Genomic DNA, 18835 nt, shown 5'->3' with positions numbered 1-18835 from the left:
GGTGTGGCATGTTGACGTCGCAGACGCAGCTGCGCCGGCTTCCTCTGATTCGTTCCGGGCCTCTTTCAGTCGAGGGGCAACCTATCTTCCCCGGTCGTCGGTCCTTCTAGAAGGTCGTTGGCACCGAGCCGTGGGGCCATCTCGGGGTCAAACGACCCGTCGAAATATCTGCTGTTGAATCCACCACCGTTTCATCGCGGGACTCAAGATTGGTCGTAACAATATGCACTACGAAAAGGAACCTGGTCAAAAACCATATTTAGTTTTACGCCTGCACCGAGCTTGAAAGAACGTTACAGGCTTCATGCGCCTTGAGCAGAGCTCAGAGAAGAAACAGTTATCGCATACGCGTCACACTCGCATTTGCGGAGCAATCGTGGCTCTATATTACCAGTGTGTTTCCTGTCGTGTAACTTCGAAGCCTTGCACCAGCTGACCCGGCCCTAGCAGTTTTTTACAGTGTAGAAAATGTCTCGCAATTTACTAGTGTTTCAAATGAGCATCGCGGTGCATTATTTCCGGTAAAATTTAGAACTTACGTGCTTATTTTCAAAAGCGGCAGGCGACTTTAGTGTCGGTCATTCTCGCTTCAGCTCAACTGCACACAAGCAGGCAACTGAGACAGCAGCAGAATTGAGACAGGCAGCAGAGCCTGCTCCTTCAGAACTTTGCTCTAATGAAACCATCAAACGGCCGATTTTCGAAGAACAGGATTTATTCAATCACTTGTGGGCACAAAAGCGGTATCGCAGAAAAGCAAGAGGAAAGGGAAAAGAAAAGAGAGGAAAAACAACGCACAAATCGGAATATAGGAAAAACTTGACTTATTAATAGTGAGCGTTCTCCTTGTGGGGATCACTATAGAGGTGATCCACGGAATGCCGGCAGGAAGTCTTCTTTGTTTCGTTGTCAGTTCATGAAATCTCTGTATAGGGGTCTCGCTAAAGCTTGACACTTGCTCAGGCGACGCGTCATAAACTGCTGTTTTAAGTAGTTTTAAGTGCGTGCTTGGGCGTTTCTGTGCGCCCCTGTACCGAGTTTTCGCCAAAGGTCCCCAGATCGATGTATACTTGCGACGAAAGTGTATAACCATCGTTTTTTTTATTTCTTACGACAGCATAATTTAAAGAGCGCAGTCTTCACGTTTCTTTTTGTTTCCATCGCAATGCCTTTCAGGCATACAGCTTAAGTCCATAACAATATGCTGGTCTGAGCATACTTGCCTGGATGAACTAATCGCGAAATAAGAACATGAGTTGATGCATAGACTTTCCTAAGCTTGCAAGGCATCCTGCACTTTACACTCGGTCACGAAGCGGATTTAAGCCGACTCCGCTGGCTTCCATTTTGCTTGCTTTTTTTTCCGCCCGCGCTGCTGTGGAAAATCGTTGCGGTTCGAATATCGGCATCCTAGTTCTTTCTTTACTTCCTTCTTCCTGCGCGCACGTTGGACGATAAGCCGTCGACAAAGATGTAACTTTGTGTCTACCTCTGCCGCAGTGCCCGCCCAACCTGCCTTCTTTTCGTTTTTTCAGCTTCTCTTCAGCTTCAGTAGATTTTATCCTTTCTTTTTCCCTCGCTGGCCGCAGGCGTAAGCAGATTATCCGCAGCCCCAACGTATAGGGGCCCCCAAGGATAGCATGACCATTTTTCCGCGCGTTAAATTCGATTCCCTGTCGTCGTTCCGCGCATTAGTGCAGTTGCCGTCGCCGCTGTGCTCTCTGAAGAGAAAACAAAGTTTAACGGCAGGAAAGAGAGAAAAGAAAAAGAAAACAACGCAGGCAGGGAGAGAACAGAGGAACGCACTCGTCGGTCCTAGCGGCTTTACTTGTCCGCTGTTCCCTTTTTTTCCCTAATTCTGCGGTTAGTCTTTCCCTGCACCACCGTCCACCTTATATGCTTACTCCTCTCACCGTTTTCTGCACTTCGCTGTGGTGTAGTGGGCTGGCAAAAACAGGCTACGGAAAGGAAGAGAAAAAAAGAGGGAAAATAACAGAGGAAGCCGGCGCACTGAAGTAATGAGGGAGAAGAGGGTGGGAGGAATAAGGGCACGAAAGGTAGCTTGCGAGCAGGCTAACCAGCGAGGCGACACACGTGAAGAGGACCAGTTTCGTAATTTGGTTTTCTCTTCCGTAAACTTGATTTTAAAAATCGCCGGCGCACGAGAGAAGGCAGAAGGAAAGCGACAGTAACGAAAATTGGCTTCTCCTCAATACGGCTCCATCGAGAGGGTCTGCTGAAGGAAAAAAAGAGTACTAGCGCATCAGAAGTCAAGAGAATACGACGCGGGTTGTGTGTCCACTTGGTACAGCCTGGCTCGATCGTAATACGGACACGTCCTGCCGTTTTTCCACTTTCTTGGCCCCGGTTGTACCAATACCAGGTATCTCATTTTTTTGAAAGTCAAGTTTCTCACGCAGAGTGGCGTTTTCATGGTCGATAAGTACGTACAAAACGGATTAAAACGTTCTTTGCCTTCAGTCTCAAGTGGCTGACTTCTTGCAAGAGAGTAGATGATTGCTGGGAGTTGGTCTCTCCATTGTCCTGTTCGATTGCTTGCTCTCTCACATTACTTCTTACTGACTCACTCGATCATTCACTCACTTGCTATCACTCGCCGACAGGCTCTCTCACTCCACTCACTTGCACGCTGGTTCTCACTAACTCGCTTGCCAACTCACTCACTCACTCACTCACTCACTCACTCACTCACTCACTCATTCACTCACTCACTCACTCACTCACTCACTCACTCACTCACTCACTCACTCACTCACTCACTCACTCACTCACTCACTCACTCACTCACTCACTCACTCACTCACTCACTCACTCACTCACTCACTCACTCACTCACTCACTCACTCACTCACTCACTCACTCACTCACTCACTCACTCACTCACTCACTCACTCACTCACTCACTCACTCACTCACTCACTCACTCACTCACTCACTCACTCACTCACTCACTCACTCACTCACTCACTCACTCACTCACTCACTCACTCACTCACTCACTCACTCACTCACTCACTCACTCACTCACTCACTCACTCACTCACTCACTCACTCACTCACTCACTCACTCACTCACTCACTCACTCACTCACTCACTCACTCACTCACTCACTCACTCACTCACTCACTCACTCACTCACTCACTCACTCACTCACTCACTCACTCACTCACTCACTCACTCACTCACTCACTCACTCACTCACTCACTCACTCACTCACTCACTCATAACTTTTGTTATGAATGCTTTCTACGTCCGCTCATGCAGATATTTTCTCTTTCTTTGTTTCCATGAGAAAATATGAATGAAAAAAAAAAAGACTGAAAAAAAGGAGACCGAAACCGGGACATAAACTGCAGCAGAAGAGGCATCGACAACTTCCTGACACACGGTGCGCTTGATTGAGCGCCGCTAACGCTGCTCGTTAACGGCTCGTACCCACTACCGCCGGCTGTCGCCTACTGGTCCTCTCCGTTTCCCCTCTCTGCACGCGTACTGTCCCGTCGCTGTCTCGTGCGCCTGCCTCTCTTTACGCTTGGCGCGATAGCCACTGGCCTTGAGCTCATTTGCTAGCGCGTATTTCTTTCCGTCCGTTATTGCGGCTTGCGACGCTGCGGGTCCCAATGAAGCGGGCACCAATAGACGGAAATGAGTTCTGGGACGCTCCGCTTCATTCGATTGTGCGCCACTCACGGCTCTGCGCTGCCCGTTACTTGTTTTGCCCCCTTCCTTCCTTCTTTTTTTTTCCTTAGATTTTTTTTCCATGCTTCACTGTTCGCGCTTCCCTTTTTCGTATTACCTCCTCACTTCTTTCCTCTTTGCTGTTTTCTGTTTTGTATTTTTTTTCTTGTTGAGTCCGTGCCACTTTTGTACTTATCAGAAAACGTGCTGTCATCGCTTGCGCGAAGAAAAAGAACAAAAGGATATTGGAAACGGCTGGAACGAGGCTTAGCGAAAAAAATCGCAGCCGACAAACAAATCAGATAGGAAAATCCGCCGCGCAGTACGAATTTACCGAGCGCTTGCATACACGCCATCGTAGAAACAAGGAGGGGCGCTTTTGATGGGTCGTCCGGAGTTTTCTAGTATTGTCTATGCCTCCCCACTCCCGCCTCCTCTCCTAATCTGCCCACTGTTTCCAGACGCTGTGGTGGCTCGATCGGTTGTTTTCTTGCGTTGCGCGTTCCGTTCTCTTCCAACACGCCTCACCCCGTTCTCATTATATCCATATGTGAGTGTGTTTGTGTGCTTTCGAATTCGGTCTGCGAGCAACGGAAAGAAATTCTCGATCCAGAGCTTAATTTCACTTCGAAACTTTCGGCGGGCGCCTTCTGAACGTCACCGCTCGTTTCCCCTTTTTCCTTTGTTATTTATCTGTCGTCTGCTCCTCGCGCTCGGTGCTTTTCTTCTTCTGCTTTGAGGAGGCGCGCCTTCTTATAACTGCGCGCTCATTATTCTTGTCCGCTGCGCGCAGCTGCATTTGCTTCCTTTCGAACGAATTCCGAAATCGAACGGAGGAAATGAAGATGTTGCGCTTGGAAGCGACTGCAGCGCCACCGCTGCGCCCCGCTCCAAGCGTCAGGATAAAGGAAGATTACTGTTATTATTCTCGCTGTCTGCTTTGGTATGTGGGTCCTGTGTAGAGCCTTCTCCGTGTCTTCGGTGCTTCAGTTTTGTCTTTGTTGTTTTGTTTTCTGCGCACTTCGTTCGTTTTCCTTCTTCATGCCCTCTGGGATTTATCTGGCGACGTCGCAAAGCCGCCTAGAGCGCACGTGCTGTTTGCGGCAGCCGGCCGATGTTAAATGCAGCGCAGAACCGCCTGCAGTCCAGATTAACGGTTGCCTTTGTAATCATAGGCTCAGCTGCCTCTGTATGTAGTTCGTGCACGAGCAGTTTCTTCTGTATACACGTGAACCCTAGCTACGTGCATATTGCATATGAGATCATATTTTGTGGAAACATGTTACTGTCACCATGTCCCATTTTATTTACACCGTCCTTTGGAAACCCGATTTGGCACAGTAGGTTTTTATAAGTAAATAAATGAATGAATAAATCAATGAATTGGTTGTGAGGGAACGAGGAAAAACGCAGTGACTCTCACCCCAGGTGCGCACCTGAACCGCGCCGCGAAGGAGGGAATAGGGAGGTAAAGAAGAGAGAGAGGCACCGTAGTGGAGGGATACGAAATAATTTCGACCTCCTGGGCATCTTTAACGCGCACTGACATTGCAGTGCGCCCGGACGCCTTTTGCATTTCGCCTCCATCGAAACGTCGCAATACATAAATTGAAATTTAGGCACACTTGGGTGTGTGAATAGAGGTGCAGACAACGGTTATGAATGGCCGTTCGGTTACTCCGCAAAGAAAACAGCTGCGGAGAATCATTTTTTAAGCCCGCGTTCCCTTATTTTGCGTGTATACATGTAAGAGGGCTGCCATTTATGAGTGCCAAGATATCTTCGTCTGTTCTAAGACGCGATAAACGCGCCAGACCCTAAATGACCATTGCTATTGACGGTGGTCTTCTTTAGTCTCACGTCAACAATCTTACATATTTTGCGTAAAGACGCTTCAGCCAACTAAATCAAGATATAGATAAGGATGTACCTGCGCCATAAGGAATGTCAGCGACCGGCTGCGAGAATGTAAGGCTCTTCCACATGCCTTCTGTCGATAATCTCGCAATCGCCAATCAAGCTCTTGCCGCGCCGTGTGCACTTGCTTCGACTGAGAGTAAGAGTGAATCCGTGCTTTCTTCACTGCGACTTCGTCGCGCCTAAGAAAGCGTAGCTTATTGAGACCATATATCCGGCCATTCACCCCATTTATCAATATTGGTCATGTATGAAACTTACCCCGTGGCTTTTTCAGCAGCTCCTCAAGGATTGGCACGAACGGGGAAGAGTGCGTGCAAAATAAACTTGGAGCTTCAGATTTTTCTCGTCGCCGTGCAAGATCGTTCCTTACTCATATAGCGGATCATTTCCTTCCATATTTTTTTTTTCGCGGTAGATCCTCGTGTTGCTATATGCGAGGATCGAGCAGTCTTGGCCAGAGGATTTTCGGGCTCTGGGGAACTCGCTAAGCGGATTTGATCGGATATTCTGTTTGTTCTAGCCTCATCAGTCCCGCCAAAGCGCCTTCTGCATTCACGTCGGTTCATTTCCAGAAGCGGCTTTATTTCTTGGATGTGTACGTGGCTGTGCGTACATGTTTTTATTCTATTTGATCAGGTTGTAAAACAGAGAGGTAATAAATTGTCATTCCTTCCTCTTATTTTTCGTATAACATTGCATAGGTCGAGACTTTTCATCCATGTCTGGGGTTGTGTAATCCGTGATAATACAAGGCGGCGCTGTTGTTGAATAGCTTGAACCCATCGGATTATCTGTTTCTCTTGAAGGAACGACGTGCATTTTTCATTAAGCCGCACGATTTTTATCTACTCAGTTTTTTCGTAAAATATAATTTGTTTTTCTTCGCTGGATCGTATAACATTTTTAGGAATTATGATTTCTCGTTTCGAATATAGGCTTTCGCTGCCAACGCTTCACTTATTCTTTGTTCTCAGCGTTCGTTCTAGTAACACGTACATGTGACCCTGCTTCTTGAACGTAACAGTGTATGCATTCACACTTCGCTTTTTAATACGCATTTAGTGAATCCATTTGGTTTTTGTCTCTTTTGATTTACACAGCTAGCCAGGTCTGGATTTGCGAATGCCGGTCGATTTCAACACGGCCTACCTGTGTGTCGGTGCTTTCGTTTGCCACGCACTCATTTCACACATTTCAGCAGTGACAGCTGTGCCTTTATGCAGGATGATCGGTAACTATTCAGAACACGGGAGCTATGCACGTGTTATTACCGCAGTTAGTAGAGAACGTGATGTTCTCTACTCACTCACCCTAGGTGGAGCGAGGAGATCAAGTTGCGCGTGTTTCGTTCAAGTTGAGCTAAAGCCCTTATAGGAAAAAGTAGAGCATTCTACATTACAACCCGTGCGGTATATGTCGCGACCTTTGGGCCTAGGTTCTTCATTGTTGGAACGCACAATAGCCTATGCAACAGTGGTGGCTGCATTTTACGCCATTGACTGAGTGGCTGGGGGAGCGGAAGCTCTAGACAGTCCTCGTGGGAACCGCGTTCTTGCAATTCACGCGTCATCACTTGTCGAGCAGTGCTGACAGTAATCTGTGAAATTCTGCGAACTACGATTCGCGTTTCTTTTAAGCATACTTTTTACTCCCCTGAAATGTTTCTTGAAATAAATGAGCTGCAATTGAAGTTTTACCAGTACTCTGGCCGGTTCTTACCCAATTATAGTTAAGTAGAAGAACATGTTCCCGCCCGCGATCAAGATGACTCTGGGAAGTAAAGCGAGCAAGTAAGTCGAGCGATTAGTGAAAGCTACATTTCGGCGTTGGGGCTGGAAAGAAGGAAGGGACATAGAAAGAAAGAAAGAAAGAAAGAAAGAAAGGAAGAAAGAAGGAAAGGAAGAAAGGAAGGAAGAAAGAAAGAAAGAAAGAAAGAAAGAAAGAAAGAAGGAAAGAAAGAAAGAAAGAAAGAAAGAAAGAAAGAAAGAAAGAAAGAAAGAAAGAAAGAAAGAAAGAAAGAAAGAAGATAATCGTCCTCAAAAAAAAAATTGGACCGTCCCTTTTCTGAACGCATTCTGTTCGTACCGATCGCCATTTTTGTTTTGCTTTCTCCAGGGCCGAGCTACGGCTCGACCGCGAATCGGAAGCGCACGGCCGACAAGGGAGGAGGAGAGTTGGAAAGCGGGAGGGAGAAGTGGGCGCTGGCAGAGCCAAGCGGGCCTAATGAACTTTGACGAATCATTATCGATAACGTCCGCCGTCGTATTGGTTCGCTCGCTATTGTCTCTCTCACTCTCTTTCTCTCCATCCGCATCGCTGTTCGCTTTTTTATTTGCGTCGTTCTTCGCTCGCTCTCTGCTCGTCTCGGCACGCGATGAAGAACGGAGATCCTTGGTGAGTCACGGATGGAAGGGGAAGACGCGCGGAGCTAGCGATATGTGGTTGATTAATTGGGCGCAGGTTCATTTGGCGCAGATGCGCTGGCAGCTGGGGCACAGCGTTGACTCCCCCCTCTCCTCCCGTAAGGACTTTCGGCCGCGGTAATGACCTGCAGCCCCGCTGAACATGGCGGCCGCCTGAGTGAGACGCAGCAAGGCGCGCAACTTGTGCGCAAAAGTGTCTTAAGAGAAGAACTCTCGGAGAATTTCGGGAAAAACGAGGCCAAGGAAATTAAGAGAAAGCGGCCGAGTGATTGGTGGGGAGAGTGGCGATGAAGACGACGATGAAGCGAGCACTGGAGTCAGCAGTTTATTTGTTCTCCTTTGTTTTTAATTTTTACTCCAGGATTGTATTATATGTATACACTTATACTTTTTCATGTGCGCAAAATTTCATACCATTTGAAGAAGAGAGCAATTAATGTTATAAAGTCTTGTTTACAAAAAGATGAAGAAGGGGTCTCAAGAACACAACACCTGCACAGCAGCTACCATAAAGAGGCTGGTTTGCAACAAAAAGTACTCATCTATTTGCAAGCGCGCACTGTGCACACAGCCACTTATGACGTACACTGCATAAATTTCTTGAAAGCATTTCAGTGACAGTCCATGCAAAGTCTATAGACAGTCTTTATGGGTCGTCTGTTGCCACTATCGTCAGAAATGGGTGGATAAGTATGAACATAGTTTATCCAAGCAGTGCAGGTGTGCTTGCTTTATGGCTGTTACTTCGAGCGGATCATTTGTCTGTGCTGTACATGAATGTACAATAGGCTGTCTTCAGTCATTTTCTTTATTTCTTACGAAGTATAGAGCTCGACGTGAATTCATTTGGGTAAAAATTTAATAGTCAGCTAATTGCCCATAAGGACTCCTTGTTCACAATTTCTGAAAACTTATTCTAAATTCTTAGTTTGGTCAGTGATCACAACTAACTGGCTGTTTCTAGTGTGTAAAATGACATTAGACGGATGTATAGTCTTATCTGACACCTACTGGATGTCTATATATGTGGTTGCGTAGTTGTGTCCAAACTGCTTTTGGACTCTTTAGCACTGTCGTTTCACCAAGGTAGCGTTACTGCTTCTGCCGCTGATCAGAGCACACTTCGTAACTGAAGAACGTCTGCTGCATAATTCACAGCTTGGAACCGACATTCAAGCACGAAAGTGTGTGTGGCTGCGGTGCTGCCTTCAGTACGCGGGCTCTTGACGTGGCGTCTGCTTTCGTGTGCCTCAGAGCAGATGGTGAGAGTTGGTGCGCTTCCCTCTTGACGTTCGTTCCTGCTTCTTTCTTTGCAGGGGCTTCGGGTTCGTCACTTTCTCGGACCCGGCCAGTGTAGATAAGGTCCTAGCCAATGGTCCTCACGAGTTGGACGGCAAAAAGGTGAGCGCTGCACAAACAACTTGACCAAGTGTTTATGTCCTAAAGGGAAACTCCGGAGTTACGTGTTGAGCAATCGCCGCAGAACATCATTAGGGTATATTCCTCCGTTCATCAGAGTATTTTGTTTTTACACAATGCTTAATAGGAGAAAAAATGTGATTACTCAGTCGACGATCGCATGAGCTGCTTTTCCCGTAAATGCTTAATGAAAAATCAGATGTTGGTTTCATTATGCTGCACGACTTGAGCCTAAGATCAACCGTTTAATGCTGTTGAAGGTCCAAAAGACCTCCTCCCCCACCCCCACCCCCGCGCCACCCACAGTCACATGCACGAATGCGCAGACACATGCACTTATAGATGGAGTGTATTAGTGCCGTGCGCGTGCCCATAGTCAGCAGCGGTCTCTCTAAAAGCAACTGCTGTGCTCCCCTGAGCCCGTGAGAATTCATCCCATTCAGACATGAGGCATGGTACTACCAGTTAGCCTTCCGCGCTCTAAACGAGCATTTTCTGGTTGAGGGGTCGCTAGCTCATCCGATGTGCCCTGAGCACGCCCTGTTGCTAGCGGCCGTATTGAAAAACGGGCAGTTCGGACACGCGCTGCGGCGGTCTTGCGGGGAAGGAGAACCCGGGAGCAGTGGACGAGAGAGCACCCTTTCTTCCCAATGTGGGAGCTCCTGGGGTGATCTGGCGCTCTGGCCGTGTTCCAGGAAGGGGAGGCCAGGCTGGGATTCTGGAGAGAGGGGCCTGGGGAAGCCGCGGGGCGTTAGCTAAGAAGCGTCGTCGTTCTCCGCCGGCTAATTGGAATGGACGGCGCGGCCGACGCGTTGGAGCGTAGCCCCTGCTGCGGCCGCCACGCGGTTCAAAGCTCGCCGCCGGCCAGTGGTGCTGCCGCCATTTGCATGCGGCCGCCCAAGTAGCCCGTGCTGCGTGCGCTCCCCAGTTAAATGTTCTGCTGTGTTCTGGTCTACCGCTTAGCGTCCCTTATTCGCCGCCGCGTTGCCCCGAATTCGCTCGAACAGAGTTGATGCGAGCACCAAGCTGGCTCGCTACCTTTTAGACAGTCAATGAACTGCTTGATTAGTCGCTTGATCAACTCGTCGCCGCGTGTTTTGCACGCGTGGTGATAATGCCGCTCTATTTGTTTCATCGGAGCAGGTAATTCGCGTGATACTCGCGGACTGATAAATGAGTTTTCGTTTCATCCAAGAATGCCGGCTGAGCAGAATGTCGTAATGGAGGGTTCCGGAGTAATTTAAGCCACCTGGGGCTTTTTTTTTTTTTTAGCGTGCACTGATATGTTAGTACACGGACACTTTTGGATTTTGTCTTCCGTCTGAAATGTGACAGCAGGGCCCGGTATCGAACCTGCAAACTCGTGCTCGGAATGCGAGGGCCATAGCCACATAACTACGGGCTGTGTGGTTGACTCACAGACCGTGTTTCTGCTAACAAGGCTAACACAGGGGCCAGTTGGTTGAACATGATTGAAATAATGCACATAGTACTTAAGAGAGAAGACACTAATGTACAAAGCGTTCTGTTGTGGTGTGCGTCGTTTTGTAAATTTGTCTCCTAAGAAGTCCGTAAATTTCAGTCATGTGTTTTGAATTAACATAGCTCTTATGCCCCCCCCCCCCCCCCCCCCCCACCGCACACACACACTGAGTTACTATATCGTTGAAATGGTTGTGTTGCCAACGCCTTATGTATTCACAAGATCGCGCACGAGCACTCACTCGTGATGCAATCGCCCGACGACGTTAATGGCCTGCGTATAAGCGTCGAGGAAGAGAACGTGGAGTGCGCACTCAACTTTCCACAAATATCAGCGACGTCTCTGGAGCCGTAATCTTCCCGGTGCTCTCTGTTCGGTGACAGTTCTTGACATGGAGGCGGACAAAACGCCGCCTGCAGACGGCCCAGTTGCCGGGCAGCGCGAAGGGCTATACATCTTCGTCGGCCGGGAAGCTTAGAGGGAATCGTGAGAAACCGTTCCCGTAAACAGACAAAAGAGGGAAAGAGGAAAATCTAAGGGAAAAGAAGAAGACAGCAGAGGCTCAAAGTAATAAGATACGCCCTATGTGGAAAAGGAGATAGAGGATATGTGAAAACTGCTCTATCCGCGCGCAGGGGAAGGGAAGGAAAAAGGGGTTGGGGCAAAAATCGGATGAAGTGACGCGTCCAAACGCTGACATCGCAACTTTGTTGTCCCTCTCTTCCCTGCGCTCGCGTTCGTGCTTGACAACATAAAAACAGAGATCGGGAGGCACCAACGCGAGAGTCGGCAGAAAGGCGATGGAGAGTGCGGTGGGGAAAAGAGGAAAGAAAAGAAGCGTTTGCGCGCGGCGGTTAGAGCTGGGAGCGGCGGCGGGAAGCGTGTTCGCCAAATGCAGCCGGTACAGCCAGCGATGACAGCGCCGCCCACCGGCAGGTAGCAGCCACCATTAAGGCTGGTTATAAATATTCATTCAGAGCGACGGCTTGACATCGCCGCTATGGCGCAGTGGATTAGAGGCTCGTGTTGCGTATGGAAGGTCGTCCGTTCGACTCCGCTTTCTGTACTGTGGTTTTATTGTTTTTTTAATTTCATTTTTTCCAAATTTTTCCCTTTTAGGTCGCAAATCGTGATGCTTAGTGGCATATAACGCCGTTTAAGAGGATTTATTATCCCTTTTAGGTAAGGCGCAGTGACAATCTTCAGTCACCGTGATCAATTCACCGTGGTTTCAAGCCTTGTGGCTGTACAGGCTGCAGTTGGCGAATACGCCGGCGGGAAAGCCTCTCGAGAGGCGCCTGAGCATGGAATGGAAGCACAGAAAGTGAAAGCATTGAGAGGACGCGAAGGATATGGCAACCAGCGGCATCAGCACGAGAGAGAAAGGGGGAATGGCAGAAAAAGGGAGCAATACACAAGTAGGCGGCGTCGCCGTGAGGCATTGGTGGCCGTGACGTCTTCGTGCTCGCTGCATCTGTGCTGCTGCTGTCGGAGACGGATCGTGGGACTCCCTGCATCCGACGAATCGATCCCCTTCACTCCATTCCGCTCTCGTTTACTCACGGCCTTCTTGTCTTCCTCTTTGATTTCTCATTCTTATTTTCGTTCATATCTTTGGCTTTGACTCGCTCTCGCCTCTGTGTGTAACGTGTTTCAAGAAAGGAGCGCACCTAGTTTGAAACGCCGCCAAAGGTCTGATCGTGCGCCGGTTTGGGCCCCGCTGACTCCTTTTCTCACCGATCTTTGCCGTTTCCCTCTCGCCTTCCTCTTTTAGCAGCCTAGGTGGTTGCCTATTTCGGCTGGTGACCTCGTGGCTTCTGCAGCCCTGAACCCCAGGCCTTATGGGTTATAAAAAATCATCAAATTTCTCTGGGTCTCACCTGCTTCTCTGGTTCTCTGCCTCTCGAAAACAACTCGCATAGAAAGGGACGCTCACGGCTTCTTTTTTTGTTTCACCGTGCTTGTCGGCACCCGTGGAACGTACAGACTTTACAGCAGTCCACCTTTTTAGTAATTAACATGTGCAGGGTTACCGTGTTCATGTAACAGCTTGGTAATTTTATTGAGTTCATCGTCGGTCCACCATGTTTCTGTACTCTTTCTTTCTTGCTCCTGTGATTCGCGTCCCTACACGCTTGAAATTCAAAAGCCCAACTTTATAGGAAGGTAATATATTTGTATTCTTGTCTCATCTTTCGGCGGCGTAATTTGCTCTGAGGACAAATTGCACGGCTATATTACTTCATTTTAACGATAAAGACGCCACTTTCCCTGAAAGAGAGAACTTATCAGCCAGTAAAGTCCAAAGGTCCAAAAAATTCAGACAGTGTCGCCGCAAGCATCCGATTTCGCAAGTAAATTATCATGCATCGACATATCATCAGACCAGGAGGCTAGGATAGACTGCCCTTATCTTTAAAGCAGGGATCACGGAGTCTCTTTTTGTGTACACTTCACGATATTGTATCGAGTAGCGGGAAACGTTTTCAGTGCAATTTTCTAAGCAATGAACGAGTCTATTGCTACCGAAAAAAAAACATCAGCGCATAAAGAGAGTTATGGAACCGATTTTCGTTAAGAGCAAAGATTGGATGGACTTGCCCTTTTTGTCCCTTTAGGCAACAAAGAAATTCGACTGCTGCTACTGCAGCTCAAGTTAACTGGTCTCAGTGACAGCTTGAAGACTGTGCATCAGCTATAAGCGCTTTGGCTTTAATCGTACTCCTCTCTCCACTTTCCTGACCTTTTCATACCTTTATCCCTCTTTATCATGTGCCGGTTTGCTTGCCTGGCTACCCACTTTCCTTCTGTTACTGTCTCCCTTTGTCTTTTCACTTCTTTGCCGGCGCTTTTGTCGCGGCGGCGGCGTTCCTTCCGTTCAATCTGCTCCGAGCGAGGCGAAAGAATGGCACCAGACAAGGCGGCGTGTCTTAAAATGTAAACGCGGCTAACAAGGCGGGAAATTGGAACGGGATGTCCTGCTCCGGACGAAGCCACTCCCCACCCACTGTGCCACTTCGAACGAAAAGAAAGGCCCGCAAAAGTGGAAACACAGAAGGAACACGGGAAACCCGTGCCGGGTCTCGAAGCACGTAAAAATGCTCTCGCGGATCGCAGGAAGACGCGACAAGAACTGCAGTCTGAAGAGAGGACGCAGCAGGAAAGAATGAGGTATAATGAGAATGATACAAGAGCAGAAAATAAAAAGAAGAAGGAAAGACGTCCTGGAGGACGATAGGACGAAAGCAGAAACGCGAAGAGTGAACGAAGGAGGGAGAGGAGAAAACCGAATCGGCCTCGGGGGAACAAGGAGCGGGGGCGCACAGAGCGCGACGGAGCGGAAGCGCATTTCAAAGTGGGCCCTTAGCGATATGATTGATGCTGACGGATAACTGTCCGTCTCGGCCGCGCAGCTTCGGTCGGTGGTGCGCGCACTCAGACGGAGCGAGCCGGGCTTTTTCGGTGGGGGCCGCCGCTGCTGTTCACCCTCACCTTCGCGGCCACCCCCCACTGTGTCCCTCCCTCTGCGACCTAGGCATTTGTTTTCTGCGTCCCTTGCCTCCGTTCTCTTCTCTATCTCTTTTTTTAATTCTTTCCTTCCTTTGATCTCCTAACCCCCTGTGAAACACTTTGCGGTTTTCCTCTTTGCCTCTGCCCTTCCGATTTATTGCTTGGAAGAAGGCAACTTATAGCCCCCCTCCCCCTCCCCCCCTCCCCCCTCCTCCTCCTCCTCCTCCCAGTTCTTGCTCCCTTCTTCATAACCCTTTGCTATTTCTCCACTTTGTTTCCTGGGCGCGTGACGTCGTTGCAGTCCTTGACTTCGCATCAGTGCGTTTTCTTGGAAGTATTTTTTTTCTTTCTTTGTCTTCACGTGTGCAGACATTCGCAATTTGATTGCGCGTGCCGTGCACCGAGCAGAGACGAAAAAGCTTCGTCCCGTTCTCTGATCTGCTGCGCACGACGAGCGCGCGAAAGCGTTACTGACGGCGCTGCTTTTGCTTTCCCGGATATTTTGCTCAAGTACGCCAGTAAAGACGATGAAAGGGAAGCTTGTGCCAAGGACTGTCGCACCTGTTTCGGAGTTTTTCTTAAGCCCCATATCACACATAGCTTTGTAAAATATGGAGGAGAAAATACATAAAGCATTGTATTAGGTTTTCACGTCAGCGGCGTGTTTCGTGTAGCCAAGCTGGTAGCTTTTGCGCGTGCGCCCAGTAAAGATCTTAATGTTCATTTTCGCGACCAGCACACTTTCTTATTCAGGCACCGATGCACGGCTTTGTGCAGGGCACTGATACGGCAATGGCCTGCCTGAAATGTTGAACAGGGGCCGTGTTCTGTAAGCTGTACATCTTCTATCGTCTATTTCGCCTGCATTCGGTCCTCTCTTATCGCTTATTCAGAGACGCCGTAGTGGAGGGCTCCGGAAATTTCAAGAACCCGAAGTGGTCGAAATTTCCGGAGCCCTCCACTATGGCGTCTCTCATAGCCTTAGTCGCTTTGGGACGTTAAACGCCATAAACAAACAAACAAACAAACAAACAAACAAACAAACAAACAAACAAACAAACAAACAGATATACTCGCGGCTTTCAAGTGTCTGTGGGAAACGACACGGCCATTGGGTAGTTAGCGACCGGACGTCACCATTGGCTGCATATCGTAGTCACTGGCAGACGATGGTCAAGCGCCAGGCAGAGACAGACACAGACAGACAGACAGACAATGAACAGAGAGCAACCTAGGAGGCAGGCGGCCCACCTGGGTCACGCGACCTTGCGGCGTCATCACAACGTGCCCACCGGATGGTGATCAAACTCTCTATTGTGGCGGGATGCAATTAAATTAATGATTGGTCGCTCGGGAAGAGCAACCAGGGCCGTGCAAGGCCCACCGCGGGGAGCATCTACCATCGCAGGGCAGAGACGCATCGCTTGACCGCGGCACCGCTGTGCCAGGAGGGGTATGAAGACAACCAGGCATCTATAAATGCAAAGTAGATTGGTTTGGTTTATTAGGGCTTAACGTCCCAAAGCGACTCAGGCTATGAGGGACGCCGTAGTGGAGGGCACCAGAAATATCGACCACCTGGGGCTCTTTCACGTGCACAGACATCGCACAGTACACGGGCCTCTAGAATTTCGCCTGCATCGAAATTCAGCCGCCGCAGCCGGGATCGAACCCGCGTCTTTCGGGCCAGCAGCCGAGCGCCATAACCACTAAGCCACCGCTTAGGCTTATTAAGCCACCGCTTACTAATATAAAGTAGAGAATAGCCTTCTCCATATATGGGCATTAACCAATCAAAGCTATCGCGTCATACCCTTAAGGCGGAGCTTAACTGTCCCCTCCAATTTTTTCCATCGCTCATTAAAAGCGTCTTAGATATTAACTTGATAGGCATGCATTATCGTCGAGCCATTTAATGCGCATGATCTGAATGTTAGTCAGAAGCGGTGCTTCGTGGCTACAGCGTTATCGATTGCCTTTTTTTTTTCGTTCACTAAAGCGGCTTTAAACGCCTAGTAAATCCACGATCTCTTGTTACTCCTTATACTGGCTAAACTTCATCGGTCGACGCTCTTGCTTCATAGCGTGGCAAAGAATTGACCCTGAAAATCTGAAGCTCAGAAAAGTCCTCTTTCGTAAGGCGAGATTGGAATCGCGTGACGCACGCTTCGACCTCTTGCGCGCTGCTGGAAGGCCAACCAGTCGAGTTTTCAATAAAGCGGTTGTGACTGGAAGGGCGGGCTGTTCCAGCATACGGCGTTTTAACGATTTGAATTTGATTGGCTTCACACTCATGGAATGAGCCCGGTGAAAATGAGTGCCACAGAGGTCGTACTGAGCTGCGTGCGTTGGCTGCGCGCATTTTTCACGAGGCCAGCAGCAGCATAACGGCACGCGCTGACGACTCTGGCTGCGACGCGCTTAACCCTTCACCTTTCGGCGGCGAGCTGGGCGTAGCTGACGCTTCATTCGATCATTGGGAGGAGGGTGAGAGAGAAGGAAGATAAGAGGTTTGAATTCAGCGGCGATTGCAGTGGCCTCAAGGCCTTCTCGTTGCTGTTGCTCTCAAGCGCGGTGCAGACTTGAACAGTATTCCCTTGCAGCTCCAAAGAGGAGGCTAGCCGTTAGATGTGGCGTCCTGAAAAAAGAAATGCAAATACATAATCTAAATTAAACAAAACAAAAAGACAACCGCACCGCCTCAGTGGCTGAGTGGTTAGGGAGCTCAACTACTGATCCCGAGGACGCGGATTCGATCCCGGCCGCAGCTGCCATGTTTCGATAAAGGCGAAATGCTAGACGTCCATGTATTATGAGATGCCAGTGCAGGTTAAAGAACTCCAGGTGGTCGAAATTAACCTCGAGCGCTCTAGTACTGCGTCCCTCGTAGGCCATGTCGCTTGGGGCGTGAAACCCACATGAATAATATGCGATACCAAAAGAGACAACCGAGCGAAAGGGAAAAAAGAAGGTTGCAGCATATCCCATAGTTATGAATTTGTAGAACTCAGTTTAAGATGGCTTTCAATCAATAGCTCCTTTATTCATCCATGCAGGCACGCGTTCTTGCGCCGCGTTGTTGCGCTACTGTCTCGGTCATCGTTGTCCTCACCACGTGTCTGGAAATCAGCATGTGTGGTCGGCAGCTCGCGCTTCGGCTGTGACGGCGGCACTAAGTTTCTGAGGGCACATGACTTAAGCGCTGCATTGTGCTGGTCTTGAAACGCGAGAAGTCTGAGGGTTCTGCTCCCAGTTCGAACCACCAGCGCGCGTTTACCGGCGGCAGGGACCATATTTTAGACGAACGTCATGAAGAATGAATACTTATGAAAGCTATGCGATGGAAGGGAGGGTTTGCGTATTTTGTACACAAGTGCTGCAGTTGCCGATAGATGCAGTGCAAATGCAATGGCTGCCAATATCCTCTGTTTCAAAGGCCCTGAAATAAGAATAAAGAGAGATTTTTGCACCTTCTAAGGCGAACCGGCGTTATGACTCTGTGCATAGCGTAATGACATAACGAAATGCCATGCATGATGTGGTGCATTATACGCTGTAATGCGCAGAACAGCAGAACTATGCCGTTCCAAGACGACTTTTTTGCGGATGAATCTACTGGGAACGTTACAGGAGCCGCGTACTCGCCCCCTGCATAGAATGCTGTGTGCGCCGTTGTGTTCAGGGCACACGCTCACCTGCGCATGCTGAGTTACGAGTTATGCTAGATGTTTCATAAACCATTCACAGAGTGCCCGCGGCAATCGGGTAAAAAGTATAGCTGACGCCATCATTGAAGGACGCTCACGCGCACTGTGAAATAAAATGTGTGAGACCACTTTTTGCTTTCATAGGTGACAGATACTGCTGAGGGGTTCTCACAAAATGCTCAATTAATAAGTATGAAAAATAAATGTGCAGAACCACAAGGCCTTAACTCATTTTTAACCAACTGCCCACACATTGAAGGTGCATATCTGCGAACACTAGGCCTTCACAATTCAAGCTTGTCCCTCACGATGATGCCATGATAAAATGGTAGCTTTAATGGAGTTTCACTATCGTTACCGCCTTCGTATCTTGCTGTTCCTACAGAACTTTGTGGCCTGGCACTGTTGTTTCGCCGTTTCTTCGCAGACAGTTGGCTGTCAGTGCTGGCGGTCGGCTCATCGCTGCAAATAACTTCGTTTGTTGATTTGTGCGCAGACGTCACTCGCTTTTGTAAAAAAAAAAAAAATGCGTGCTGATCGAAGTAAAAGCTTCTGACGATCGATCCTGTCTACTACTCGTACACGTAGTTGCTGCCGAAGAAAATAGATTATTATCTCGCCATTGATTCGTCGGCTGCGCTCTGCATTTGCTAAAATCGGCGCTAGGGTTA

General features: G+C 48.8%; 1 protein-coding gene across 7 annotated transcripts in view; it reads left to right on the top strand.

Annotated features, from left to right (window-relative positions):
* Positions 1-18835, top strand: part of Rbp6 (RNA-binding protein 6) — a 526892-nt gene that overhangs the window by 164108 nt on the left and 343949 nt on the right. For all 7 annotated transcript variants that reach the window (XM_089575092.1, XM_089575089.1, XM_089575090.1 and 4 more), the window contains exon 4: positions 9362-9446. In XM_089575092.1, the coding sequence (XP_089431218.1) occupies positions 9362-9446 (85 nt within the window). The remainder of the gene's footprint in view (positions 1-9361; positions 9447-18835) is intronic.

This window comes from Amblyomma mixtum, chromosome 2 (assembly GCF_055824585.1).
Source record: "Amblyomma mixtum isolate Tamu chromosome 2, ASM5582458v1, whole genome shotgun sequence".
NCBI classification, from domain to species: Eukaryota; Metazoa; Arthropoda; class Arachnida; order Ixodida; family Ixodidae; genus Amblyomma; species Amblyomma mixtum.
Note: the sequence above shows the minus strand (reverse complement) of the source record. Positions and strands in the feature narration are given on the sequence as shown.